Genomic DNA, 14479 nt, shown 5'->3' on the forward strand with positions numbered 1-14479 from the left:
TCTGTGTATTCCCAGGGGTCAGGGTACCCTTGATGGAAGACTGCTGGCCTATAGGGGTCCTATGGTGGTGTGGAAAGAGAAGAAGAGGTGGCAGTGTGCAACCAGTCACTCCTAAAACGGGGTTGTAACTAAGTCCAAATATTCTTAACATGAAGATTGTCCATACTTTAGAGATATAAATGCTAATGTCTATAACTGTTAAATCCCATTTGTATTTAATATCATTAAATATTAAATATCATTTCAGTTACTGGGAACTTGAAAAATAAAAACTCACCTTTTGGAGTTTTTAGAACGCTGCTAGGTAGTAAAGACCATGCTTGTCTAGGATAACCTAATGATTTTTACCCATTCAAAATATTTGGGTCTTGCTTTTGGGGCCCTCTTTGGGAGATATTATACAGATTGTTGAGTGCAAAGATAAAAGGATGATTGAGTCAGATTTGGAGCCTCTGGTACTCTGGTAGCCCAAAAATATCAAATTAGGTATCTCCAAATTAGACATTTTTTTTCATTTGCTAAGACTAGTCAAAATAGTGTGGAAAAGTTTGTTTCAAGTAAAGCTTGCTTTGATATTAGGGATGGCCTGTTATAACTGCTGTTCCACTTGATAAAACTTCTGCTTATCAGAAGTAAGTTTTTTAAACTTGAATTGGAATCACTGTGGTTAAAGACTTTTCTCTTTAATCTGTAGCAACTGGAGGGAAAAAAGAGAAGGATTTTGCTCAGACAACAAGTGCTTGTTTGAGTTTTATTCAAGAAGCTCTGCTGAAGCACCAGTGGCAGCAAGCTGCAGAATACATGCACAGTTATTTTCAGATCTTGGAAGATTCAGATAGCTACAAGAGGCAGGCCGCACCTGAGGTAAGTGAAGTGTGAGTCTGCTGGAGGAGATCACAGATACTTGAGTTTCTGCCTAAGCTGGTCCCTGAATGGCATTTGCAGGATCTCAAATTCTTCTAAAAGCTATTAAAAGTAGTTTTGGGTGGAGAGTTTGTATTGGAACATTGTTTCTCACACTTCTTTTACTTATCAGGATTTTTTTTTTAAAGATTTTATTTATTTATTCATGAGAGGCATAGAAAGAGGTAGAGACAAAGGCAGAGGGAGAAGCAGGCTCCATGCAGGGAGCCCGATGTGGGACTCGATCGGGGGGACTCCAGGATCACACCCTGGGCCGAAGGCAGGCACTAAACCGCTGAGCCACCCAGGTGTCCCTACTTATTAGGATTTTTTTTTTTTTTTTTTTTTAGATTTTATTTATTTATTCATGAGAGACACATAGAAAGGGAGGCAGAGGGAGAAGCAGGCTCCATGCAGGGAGCCCGATGCGGAACCTGATCCTGGGACTACAGAATCATGCCCCGGGCCAAAGGCAGGCACCAAACCACTGAGCCACCCAGGGATCCCCTACATATTAAGATTTTAAAGGAAACTCAAAAGTGTGAACTCTAAACTCTCATGTTCCCCACTATTCATATCTTCCAATAATTCTTCTCTCCCTGTATCATTTCCCCCCCTCTCTGTAGAATGTTTCCTATCCCCATACAAACATATTATGTCTTCCATCTTAAAATCATCTCTTGACCCCCACTTCCTCCACAGGTGTGCCCAATTATCCCATTTCCACTTTCAGCAAAACCCCTTAAAAGACTGAATACTTGTTCTAAGCCCTCTCCAGTTAGGCTCCCCTGATCACCAGCATCAACACTTCTTCCAGATTACTTTGTCAAGGTCAACAGTGCCCAGTTCTCAGTGCTCATAGAACTTGCTCCATCAGCAGTATTTAAGACTGTAGATCACTCCCTCCTGTGTGATAAACTTTCTTCATCTGGCTTCCAGTACACTACAGCATCTCTCTCAGTTTTCTCTCACCTCACTGGCTTTCCTCAGCCTCATTCTGCGAATGCTCTTTGTCTCTCGGCCTTTTGACTCAATCTTTAGTCTTCTTCTTTATCTGAACTCACTTCTGATGATCTCATTCAGTTTCATGTCCTTAAATTTAGTCTATATGGTGGACGATTCCCAATTGTATATCTGGCCCTGACATCTCTTCATGTCCATGTTCCCATATCCCAGCATTCATATCCCACATCACCACTTGGATAGTGAACAATCCTGTCACAATAACATAAAATAGGTCTTCTGATCTTCACCATCAAACCTAATTTTCCTCATCTCAGGTGATGGTTATTTTATGTATTTAATCACTGGGGCCAGATTCTTTTTATTGTTTTGTTTTTGTTGCTTTTTTTTGGGGGGGGGGGGAAGGGGGGCAGATTCTTAAGTTCTCTTTCTTTTATGCCCCCTTATCCAAACCATGAAAAAGTCCTGTTGGCTCTACTTTCAAAATTCAGTCTGAGGGGTGCCTGGGTGGCTCATTCAGTTAAGTGTTTGACATCAGCTCAGGTCACGAGCCCAGGGTCCTGGGCTTGAGCGCACACGTTGAGCTCCCTGCTTGGTGGGATGTCTGCTTCTCCCTCCCTCTGCCCCTTCCCTACCTCATGCGTGCTCACTCACTCGCTTCTCATTCTCTCTCAAATAATAAAATCTTTAAAAAAAAATTCAGTCCAAATACCTCTCACCCCTGCATTGCCGCATGCTGATCCAAGCCACTGTCCCCTCACTTAGATGACTGCTTGCCATCCTGTGCCCCCCCCAGTTTCTTTTCAACATAGTGACCAGGGTGATCCTTTTAAAAAAACGGTTTTATGATTAACACATACAGTTCACACATTTAAATTGTACAATTCAGTATTTTTTCATATATTCACAGAGATGTGCAGCCATTACCACAATCTGAATTTCAAACATTTTTGCTCCCTCCCACCCCCAAATAACCCTATGCCCACTTGAGGTCACTCACTGTTCCTCCCTTCGTTACCCCATTCCCTAGCCAACCACTAATCTACTTGCTGTTCTGGATATTCCATGTAAGTGAATTTTATAATATACAACCTTTGTACATGACTTTTTTCCTCCAGACATAATGCTTTCAAGTTTAGCTTCATTGCAATATGTATTAGTATTTCATTCCTTTCATTTTCTTTTGTAATTTATTTTAGAACAAGAGAGTCTATGTGTGTTGGGGTGGGGGGAGGAAAAAAGAGAGAGAAGCTTACTTCACTCTGAGCAGAGTCCAGTGCCGGACTCGATCTCATGAGAGATCATGGTCTGACCCAAAATCAAGAGTTGGATGCTCAACTGACTGAGCCACCCAGGTGCCCCAGTATTTCACTCCTTTTTATTGCAAAGTAATATTCCATCACATTTTATGTATCGCTTCATCAGTTGTTAGACATCTGAGTTGTTTGCACTTTTTGGTTATGATTAATGCTGCTATGAACATTCACGTGCACACTTTTGTTGGGGATGTTGGTTGAAATTTCTCTTGGGTATGTACCTGGGAGTGGAGTTCTGGGTCATACAGTAATTGTGTTTAACCTCTTGAGGAACTACCAGATGGTTTTCCAAAGTGGCTGCACCATTTTACATCCGCTCCCTACCCCCCAGCAATCTGTGAGGGTTCCAATTTCTCCACAGGCTTGCCAGCTTTTGTTACTGTGTCTTCCTGATAAAGGCTGTGCTAGTGGTTGGGGAGTGGTATCTCATTGTGGTTTTGATTTGTATTTCCCCAGTGGCTAATGATGCAGCATGATCCTTTTAAAACACAAGCCAGATCATGTCACTTCTGTTCTGGAAACTGTAATGACTTCCCATTTCACTCAGAGAAAAGCCAAAGTCCTTATGACTGCCAGCAAGTTCTGTATGGTCTGCTCACTCCCTGTCCCCCTTTGACCTCTCTGACCTCATTTCCTGTTACTCAGATATTTGTTTTATTTTTTCCTCCAAACTCACTAGCTCCTTGTTCTTGCTTGAACAGGCCGTCTGTACATTTGTCTGATTGCCTTTGCCTTAGCTGTTCCTTTACTCGGAAGGGTCTTTCTTCAGATACCACTATTGGTTATCCATCAAGTCTCATTTTCAGCAAGGCCTCCAGGGACTGTTTAAAATTGCAGCTCCTTACCACCTCTCTCCACTTTCCAGCAGTCACTCCTGATTCCTTTTGCCTGCTCCATTCTTTTCCCACAGTACTTGCAATTTAATTATTCTATTTCTTGGTTATTGTCTCTCTACAATAGAATGTAAATTTCATGAGAGGAGGGATCTAGAACAGGGCCTAGAATACACTTATAAATTTCTTCAGTAATACACAGTTTACCCATAAATAACTTCACATGAATATCTCAAGTAGCTCTGACTAGTACAGTAAGCATTGCATCAATTAGATAATTTAGTGGAGCCAAAATAAAATCTGAGAGAAAAAAAATTAATTATTGGTTAAAAATTTAGTTTATGGACAAAGCTACTGTGCATCTATTAAACACTGGGCAAGTTTATAGGTTAGGTTCTTTTCAAAATTGTATTATAAAATGAAGGATTTGAATCCTTGGTTTTCAGACACTTGTCTGCCTCTTTTTTTTTTTTTTAAGATTTTATTCATTTTGAGAGAGAGGAGAGAGAGGGAATATGAGTGGGGGGACAGGGAGAGGGAGAAGCAGACTCCCTGCTGAGCATCATGAATTCCCCCCCATCCCCCCAACCCCACCAAAGTGGGGCTTGATTCCAGGACTTTGAGATCATGACCTGAGCCAAAGTCAGCCACTTAACTGACTGAGCCACCCAGGTGCCCCATCTGCCTCTTTTTGAATTAGCTAGGGCTTTTGTTGAAAATACAGATTCTTGATACTGAATCAGAATATTTATATTTAACAAGTGTCCTCGGTAATTCTTATACATAACTAGGTTTAAGAACAGCTGTGGTAGAAAATCTACGAATTTTCTTTAAGCTCCAGAGACTATAGTTTGGTTATTCTACAAAGGAAATCTTAACCTCTTTTTTTTTTTCTGAGTTGGGAAGGTAAGTATTATGATTATACCAAACAACTATTATGTCTGTTCACAGAAAGAATTGATTTAAAATTCTCTTAAATTTACTTTTAAGGTCAATAATGGAATACTTTAAATTGGGGCAAAAGAAATAGACTTTCGCCCCCATGAAAAAGAAGGGCTCCAAGTTCTATCATCAAAGTTCTGGTGCTCTGGAGAGAAAACATACTTTATTAAAATTTGGCTGTAGCCGATGACAAATTTTAAGTTGTAGTTCTAAATATAGGTTAAGTATAGTCAGTAGTTACAGAGCTTAATGATGTCTCAGGAAACATCTAGTCTGTTGCTCTCATTTTGTGGATAATAAAGATGAGACCAAGAGCAGTGAAGAACCAAGTTTTCTGACCTTAATATTCTTGCCCCATACTAATTAAAAATTCTGTCTTCAATAGACTACCTTCCTTAGACTACTACCTTTAAAGTGGCACTAGTATAGCCATCTGGTATTTTAATTTAATTGGAAAAAAACTTTCTTGCGTAAGATAAAGTATTTAGTTTTACTGGGTGAAATAAAAAACAGTAAAATGTTGACAGGAGTGTTATTTGGGAAAATGAATTATAGGTTGTAAACAGAACAAAAATAGCATTCTTAGAAATTTGTTAAGGTACGGATTTTACATTTTTATTAGTAACTTCTGTTTTGATAGATTATTTGGAAGCTTGGAAGTGAAATTCTGTTTTATCATCCCAAAAGCAACATGGAGACTTTCAATACCTTTGCTGACAGGATGAAGAATATTGGTGTCATGAATTACTTAAAGGTGAGAATGCAGGCTTTGTGAATTTACATTTGCAATGTTCATTTTTTAAAAAATAGTTTGAGGGGGGATCCCTGGGTGGCGCAGCGGTTTGGCGCCTGCCTTTGGCCCAGGGCGCGATCCTGGAGACCCGGGATCCAATCCCACGTCGGGCTCCCGGTGCATAGAGCCTGCTTCTCCCTCTGCCTGTGTCTCTGCCTCTCTCTCTCTCTCTCTCTCTCTCTGTGAGACTATCATAATAAATAAAAATTTATAAAAAAAATAATAAAAAATAAAAAATAGTTTGAGGGATAGGTAGGTAATAATGTAAAAGGCATGGAAATGGGTGAGACACCTGGATAAATAAAGGAGGCTGAAAGGAAGTCACATTTTAAAAGCCATTTGCATCTCAATTTCCTGCTGCCTACCTTGTTCTCTGAGAGAAAATACCTTCTCTTTGTATATCTCTGGCTGCCAAAACCAGTCCTTGAGAGATGGCACTTGTGTTTCATTATGGCGGTGGGCCAAATTCTAACATCTCTGCTTACATCATTTCATTTCTCTAGGAACTGATGCCTTTGCAAAAAGGAAAGAGCTAAAACAAATTTGGAATTTGAATTTGGAAAATAGTATATATTGTGTGAGCTTAGGGTGTATAGTGTGATGACTTGATCCATGTGTATATTGTGAAATGTTTACCACATAAGGTTAACACGTCCTTCACCTCATGTATACCACTTTATTGTTGCTATGGCGAGACCATTCAAGCTCTACTGTTACAGTAACTTTCAAGTATATGATCCATTGTTACTGATTATGGTTACCATTCCATACATTAGATCTCTGGAACTTACTCATCTTTAACTGTAAGTTTGTACCTTTTGACCTACATCTCCCATTTTCTCCACCCCTTTACCACCATTCTACTCTCTCGCAGTCTGATGTTTTTAAATTCCGCATGTAGGTGGTGAGATCATACAATATTTGTGTTTTTCTGACTTAATTTCACCGAACGTAATGCTCCGAGGTTCCATTCATGTTAAAATGGCAGGATTTCCTTTTTTTTTTAAATTACTGAATAATATTCCATTGTGTTTATGTAGACCTATATGACATCTTATGGACCCCAAGTTTGTTTCCATGTCTTGGCTATTGTGAATAATGCTGCAGTGAACATGAGAGTATAGAAATCTCTTCAAGATACTGGTTTCATTTCCTTTGGATATAGACCCAGAAGTAGAATTGCTAAATCATATGTAGTTCTACTTTTAGTTTTTTTGAGAAGCCTGTATATTATTTTCCTTGGTGGCTGTATTTACAGTCTCACCAACAGGGTATAGGAGTTATATTTTCTCCACATCTTAGCCAGCATTTGTTACCTCTTGTTTTGTTAATAGTGATATCTGATAAATGTGAGCTGGTATCTCATTCTGTTTTTGATTTGCATTTCCCTGATGGCTGGTGATGTTGAACAGCTTTCTATGTACTTGGCCAATTGTGTTTCTTTAGAGAAATCTCTATTTAGGTTCTCTGCCCATTTTTTAAATTGGATATTTAAAAATATACATTTAAAAAATTTTTAAATTTAAGTGATCTCCACATCCAACACGGGGCTCAAACTCAACAACTCTGAGATCAAGAGTCTCATGCTCCACTGACTGAGGCAGCCAGGTGCCCCTGGGGTTTTTTGCTGTAGAATTGTATGAATTCCTTACTTATTTTGGATATTAACTGCATATCAGATATATAACTTATAGATATTTTTTCCCGTTTCATAGACCACCTTTTCATTTTGTTGATTATTTCTCTTGCCTTTTAGGCTAATATAGCTTCATTTGTTGACTTTTGCTTTTGTTGCTTTTGTGCTTTTGGTGTCATATTTAAAAAAAAATCATTGCCAACACCAATGTTGAGGACCTTTTTTTCCTGTTTTCTTCTTGGAGTTTTATGATTTCATGTCTTAACATTTAAGTCTTTAATTCATTTTGAGTTAGTTTCTGTGAATAGTATAAGATACAGGACCAGTTTCATTATTTTGAGAATATCCCATTTTCCCAGCACCTTTTATTAAAGAGATTTCTTTTCTCCCTTGAGTATTCTTGGCTTCCTTGTCAAATATTAGTTGACCATAGATGTGTGGTTTTATTTCTGGGCTTTTTATTACAGGCTTTATTTGTTGGCCTGTGTGTCTGTTTTTATGTGAATGCCATACTGCTTTAATTACTATAGATTTATGATATAGTTTGAATCAGGAAGTGTGATGCCTCCAGCTTCTTTGTTCTTTCTCAGGATTGCTTTGGCTATTTGGGGTCTTTTGTGGCTCCATACACATTTTAGGATCGTTTTTTTCTATTTTTGTGAAAAATGCCACTGGACTTTTGACAGGATTATGTTGATTTTATAGATGGCTTGCATAGTATGAATATTTTAGCAATATTAACCCTAATCCATTCATAAAAATGTGTTAATATTCCTAAGGTGTAGGTGGAACTTCGTCTCCTAATTTTTTTTTTTTTTTAAATTAGAGTCTCATCGAAAAGCATTGAGATGTTTCCAGTGTTAGATATCTCCCTCTTTATGGTATATGTTTGACTAAAAGAGCACTTTTTCAATAAGATTTTAAATGCTTTACTTTTTTTCCCCCAATATCTCTACATAAAGTTATTGAAACATAGCCACACCCATTCATTTCATAGCTGCTTTTAGCATGACAGATAACTGAGTTGAGTAGTTGTGACAGAGGCCATATGGCCTGCAAAACCTAAATAGTATTCAGTGGTTCTTTTTTTGTTTTGTTTTTATTTTTCCTATTTTCCAATTTTTTTATTGCAGTAAAATACATATAACATAAAATACCTTATTTTAACGAGTGTAAGTGTACAACTCAGTGGCACTAATAAACTCACAGTGTCATGTGACCATCACCAGCATTTCCAAAACTTTTTCATCATCCAAATGTAAACTTTGTACCCATTAAGCAATTACTCCCTGTTTCCTCTTCCCAACCCCTGGTAACCTCTAATCTGTTCTCTGTTTATGAATTTACCTATTCTCAGTATTTTATGTAAGTGGAATCACGTAGTATTAGTTCTTTTATGTTTAGCTTCTTTTGCTTAACATAGTATTTTCAAGATTTATTTATATTTATATTGTACAACTTTTTATGGCTTTTTTATGACTTATTAGCATTCTGTTGTCTGTACCTATCACATTTTGCTATCCATCTGTGGTTGGGTTGTTTCAACCTTTTTGCTATTGTGAATAGTGCCAGAGTGAACATTGGTATACAAGTATCTGTTTGAGAGGGATGCTGGGTGACTCAGCGGTTGAGCACCTGCCTTTGGCCCAGGGCGTGATCCTGGAGTCCTGGGATCAAGTCCTGCATCAGGCTCCCTACATGGAGCCTGCTTCTCCCTCTGCCTCTCTCTCTCTGTGTCTCTCATAAATAAATAAATAAAATCTAAAACAAAACAAAGCAAAAACAAAAGACAAGTATCTGTTTGAGTTCCTATTTTGAATTCCTTTGAGTATATACATACCTAGGAGTCGAATTGCTGGGTCATGTTTTATACAAAAATGTATATAGAAAGATGTATATAAGTAAATATAAAATATAAAAAGATTAACTCTACATTTAACTTTGCACCATCTTACATTCTCACTGCTTGCTTAATTTGAAGAAAGGTTTCCCCCAGATTAAGAATCTTATTAGAAGAAATTTTTCTGAATTTCCACTTATGTGTCACATGCTCTCTTATGATCTTATTCTCTAGTAGCCCAGGTATACTATAAGTAGAATTTAAATGGAAGCGGCTTAAGGTTCTGCTTAACGAAGAAATTTCCAACTGAGCAGTTGGAAAAAGGAATGGCCTGTCTTAATGTATGTTCCCTTCTCTTCTTTCAAGAACAAACTGGGTAGCCATTTGACTGGGGAGGGAGGGTCAAATCTTAACTATATTATTGGTTGGGTTCTTTGAAGCCCATAGAATCTATTCAATTGAAGTGAAGAAATCTGAAAGGAACCTTACTTCACACTTTAGGGTCTGAGGGTGATAATTAGGATAGGCAATGAAGCATTTCTTGTTAATAGTTTAAAAAAAAACACTTACTGCTATTTTCCAGACATATTCCTTGCTGTAGAGGGAGACAGGCATGTACATGGAATAAATTGTGGGTACAGAGTAGAAATGCCAGATGCAGTGAGAAGGCAAAAGAGGGGAATGATCAGCTCTCTAGAATCGGGAGAGTGCTGTGAGCAAATGAGTGATGCTTCAGATGAGGCTGAAAAAGCTAGTGGGTGTTACCTGGGCCTATTAGGAAAGAGGGTGGACAGGCATGGCAGGCATTGATGAGAGTTTGATAGCCCTCTATCCAGTGCTTTCGTTACTTTAAAAGTCGATTGAGGGATCCCTGGGTGGCGCGCAGCGGTTTGGCGCCTGCCTTTGGCCCAGGGCGCGATCCTGGAGACCCAGGATCGAATCCCACATCGGGCTCCCGGTGCATGGAGCCTGCTTCTCCCTCTGCCTGTGTCTCTGCCTCTCTCTCTCTCTGTGACTATCATAAATAAATAAAAATTAAAAAATAAATAAATAAAATAAAAGTCGATTGAGTAGAAGCCAGGAGGAGTCAGCTGGACCCTCTGTGCCATCCCTATGGAACTTAAGATTTTATCCTGTAGGCAATGGGAGCCATTGAGGGGTTTTATATAAATGAGATTTCTTTGACAACCACGTGGAAGGTGGATTGTAGGGGGGACAGGGTTGAAGAAACCAGTTGAGAAATTGTTGCATTGGTTTGCGATGAAGGCCTTGAACTCTGACTTTACTCACATGATTAGCTGTACTTCCATTATTCCCCTTCTAAGTGTCCTCCCGACCTTTGTGTATTTAATCTTACTGCTTCTGTATCAGGCATTCACTTTTCCATCTGAACCAGTGCCATTCTTTGGTACTCCTTCTTAAGATGTTTTCTCTGAGCTTATGTGACATGTATAAAATCAGTCATTGATCACCTGCTATGGGCCAAAGTAGGTACTAGGTAGTATGCAAATATTATCTCATTTAGTCCTCATAACAGCCTTCTGAAGAGTTAATAATTGTTCCCTATAACCCATAAGACTCACAAAAGCAAGTAACATACTCAGGTTTATTAACTTTAGGTAGTATCTGAGCCAGGACTGTCTGTCACCAGATCACACTGTCTTCTGTAAATTTATGTAATTTAGCTTATTTACATAATGTTATTTCATGTATCTTTCCTCTTTGCTAAATTGACATTTTTGATGACAGTGTTGTTATATCATCTGTGCCTTACCAAGGTCTTAGCCTAGCATATATATTCACTGAGTTTTTGGATAATGAATATCTAATGACCTATTTGGGCTTTTTCTTATTATTGTTTCAGATCTCCTTACAACATGCATTATACCTTCTGCATCATGGAATGTTTGAAGACGCAAATAGAAATCTCAGTCATGCGGAGACATGGAGATACGGTGAAAAGTCAGCTTCCCAGGAAGTGTTAATCAATCTTATTCAGGCCTATAAAGGGCTTTTGCAGTATTATACTTGGTCTAAAAACAAGATGGAATTGTCTAGGCTTGGTGAGTGAAGAGGAGTGTGCTTCTTGTGTCGATGAGACTGTTAGGATTTTTTTTTAATTAATCATCCAGTTACCCCATCCCTCCACCTCCCTCCCACAGCCCTCAGTTTGTTTCCTAGAGTTAAGAGTCTCTTATGGTTTGTCTCCCTCTCTGATTTCATATTGTTTTATTTTTCTCTCCCTTCCCCTATAATCTTCTGGTTTGTTTCTTAAATTCCACATATGAGTGAGATCATATAATTATCTTTCTCTGATTGATTTATTTCACTTAGCATAATTCTCTCTAGTTCCATCCATGGTGTTGCAAATGCAAGATTTCTTCTTTCTTTTTTCTTTCTTTTTTTTTTTTTTTTTTTTATGGCTGAGTAGCATTCTATTGTGTATATATACCACATCTTCTTTATCCATTCATCTGTCAATGGATATTTGGGTTATTTCCATAGTTTGGCTTTTGTGGACATTACTGCTATAAACATTGGGGTGTAGGTGCCCCTTCGGATCACTACATTGGTATCTTTGGGGTAAATACCTAGTAGTGCAATTGCTGGATCATAGAGTAGCTCTATTTTCAATTTTTTGAGGAATCTCCATACTGTTTTCCAGAGTGGCTGTACCAGTTACATTCCCACCAGCAGTGTTAAGAGGGTTCCCCTTTCTCCAAATCCTCACCAACATCTGTTGTTTTTCCTGACTTGTTAATTTTAGCCATTGTGTGGTAGTATCTCATTGTGGTTTAGATTTGCATTTCCCTGATGCTGAGTGATGTTGAACATATTTTCATGTGTGTTGGCCATTTGTATGTCTTCTTTGGAGAAATGCCTATTCATGTCTTCTGCTCATTTCTTGATTGGATTATTTATTCTTTGGATGTTGAGTTTGGTAAGTTCTTTATAGATTTTGGATACTAGCCCTTTATTTGATAAGACATTTGCAAATATCTTCTCCCATTCTGTCAGTTGTCTTTTGGTTTTGTTTGCTGTGCAAAAAAGCCTTTTATCTGGATGAAGTTCCAATAGTTCATTTTTGCCTTTGTTTCCCTTGCCTTTGGAGAGAGATCCCTAGTAAGCAGTTGCTGCGGCTAAGGTCACAGAGATTGCTGCCTGTGTTCTCCTTTAGGATTTTGATGGATTCCTGTCTCTACATTTAGCTAAGTCTTTCATCCATTTTGAGTCTATTTTTATGTATGGTGTAAGAAAATGGTCCAGTTTCATTCTTCTGCCTGTGGCTGTCCAATTTTCCCAATGCCATTTGTTGAAGAGTATCTTTTTTCCATTGGATATTTTTTCCTGCTTCATTGAAGAATAGTTGACCATAGAGTGGAGGGTCCATTTCTGGATTCTCTATTCTGTTCCATTGATCTATATGTCTGTTTCTTGTGCCAGTACCATACTGCCTTGATGGTTACAACTTTATGATAGAGCTTGAAGTCTGGAATTTTGATGCCACCAGCTTTGGTTTTCCTTTTCTTTCTTTTTTTTTTTTATTTTTTTTTATTTATGATAGTCACACACACACAGAGAGAGAGAGAGAGAGGCAGAGACATAGGCAGAGGGAGAAGCAGGCTCCTCGCAGGGACCCCAGTGTGGGACTTGATCCAGATTCCGGGATCACGCCCTGAGCTGAAGGCAGATGCACAACCGCTGAGCTTCCAGGCGTCCCTGATGTAAAATTCTTGATCATCCTTTGTAGTATTTCTGTTTTTATCAAACTTTTCAGACATAAATTAGATAATTCATAAATTAAGTCCATCTTAGATTTATTGCTTTTTAAAATTATTTCTAAGAAAGGTTGCAAATTTGTTTCATTAGATATTGCATATAAGAAGTATTTCTTCCCATAAGTTTAGAATGGAGTTTAGTTTATGATTTTTTTTTTATGATGTTTATTTATTTGCATGTCATCCTTGTACAGGGGCCATGCTAATCTCTGTGTCATTCCAATTTTAGTACATGTGCTGCCGAAGTGAGCACAAGATGTTTATTTATTTTTAAGTAATCTCTGCACTCACTGTGGTGCTCGAACCCATGACCCTGAGATCAAGAGTCTCATGCTCTTCTGACTGAGCCAGCCAGGTGCCCCTGCTTTATAATGTTATTCATCAGAATAACATGCTTAGAGAATAGGATAAGGTAAAATTATTTTATTTCTATACAAAGGTCATAACAGTTTTCTTGATTGACCACACCAAGATTGGTTGTGTGTCCTTATTTCTCAAACAGAGTTCCTTTTCTCTTACTTCCCATGGTGGTGTTATCCTCCTCTATCCACAGATTTGTATTTGATTCTCTGCATTTTCCTTGTTTTGTATAGTTTTTCTCCATTGCATCTCTAGAACGAACCCTTTTCATTTTCTCATCCTCCATCCAAATCTCAGTCCCTATATATATTGGGTCATAAGTATGAGCAGTGATTCCATATTAACCTTATGTTTGATAAGTAGTATTTCCTCTGTCTCCTGGGCATGTAGCTTTACTAATCTTAAAATTCCTTTCCCTCTGAGTAGGCTCTCTCCCAGGACACTTCTGATATGCTATCTTATGATAAGCTTGCCTCCTCATCTAGAATGCCATCTGCCCTGCAGGACTCATTAGACCTGTGATTTCCATGCCACAAACCTCATATGTCAGCTGCATGTTCAACCCATATTGTTCAGCTCTTTCTCTCTTTTTAATTATCCAAGTTTTTTCATGTCTATTTTATGTTGTATTTCTTCTAGATTAATTGGTCTTCTGAGGTCACAGATCTCTCATGTCTTCTGTTAACATTCTGTTAACCTTTCCATAATGCTTGGTGTAATATTTCTTTTAAAAAAGGCTTGTTGATATATTTTTTTTTGGCTTGTTGATATTAATTGATTGGATGAGTTTTAAAATCAATATTTACCTTTTTCTTACACCTGGTTGGGTAGAACTCAAGCAAACATTGATGACTAAAGCAGTTGGAACATGGCATTTGTACTGTCTCTTCCATGGGCAGATGATTCAGTACCTTTCTGCAGCTGACACTTTGTTCTGTAACAAGAGATAAAGATGGAGTAATGTGTGGAGCCCTTTAGATGATCTTTAACCTTGAATGTCTGTTTAATAAGAGAAAAAGGTTAGGACTAGTTCTGTATAACCAGACTCATGAGAACATAACACATGAATGTATGCTCAGTGTTGGCTTGGGATTTTTCTCATGGCTATGGCCTG

General features: G+C 38.2%; 1 protein-coding gene and 1 non-coding gene across 7 annotated transcripts in view; one reads left to right on the forward strand and one right to left on the reverse strand.

The window, feature by feature from the left end:
- The window catches only part of TAF1A (TATA-box binding protein associated factor, RNA polymerase I subunit A), a 31604-nt gene that overhangs the window by 4776 nt on the left and 12349 nt on the right, over positions 1-14479 (forward strand). For all 6 annotated transcript variants that reach the window (XM_077886953.1, XM_077886956.1, XM_077886954.1 and 3 more), the window contains 3 exons: positions 695-864; positions 5598-5711; positions 11091-11289. In XM_077886953.1, the coding sequence (XP_077743079.1) occupies positions 695-864; positions 5598-5711; positions 11091-11289 (483 nt within the window). The remainder of the gene's footprint in view (positions 1-694; positions 865-5597; positions 5712-11090; positions 11290-14479) is intronic.
- LOC144307467 (U6 spliceosomal RNA) lies at positions 13155-13258 on the reverse strand. The gene has a single exon (XR_013374346.1). It is a non-coding gene; the product is annotated as a U6 spliceosomal RNA (small nuclear RNA).

This window comes from Canis aureus, chromosome 38, assembly GCF_053574225.1.
Source record: "Canis aureus isolate CA01 chromosome 38, VMU_Caureus_v.1.0, whole genome shotgun sequence".
Taxonomy (NCBI): Eukaryota; Metazoa; Chordata; class Mammalia; order Carnivora; family Canidae; genus Canis; species Canis aureus.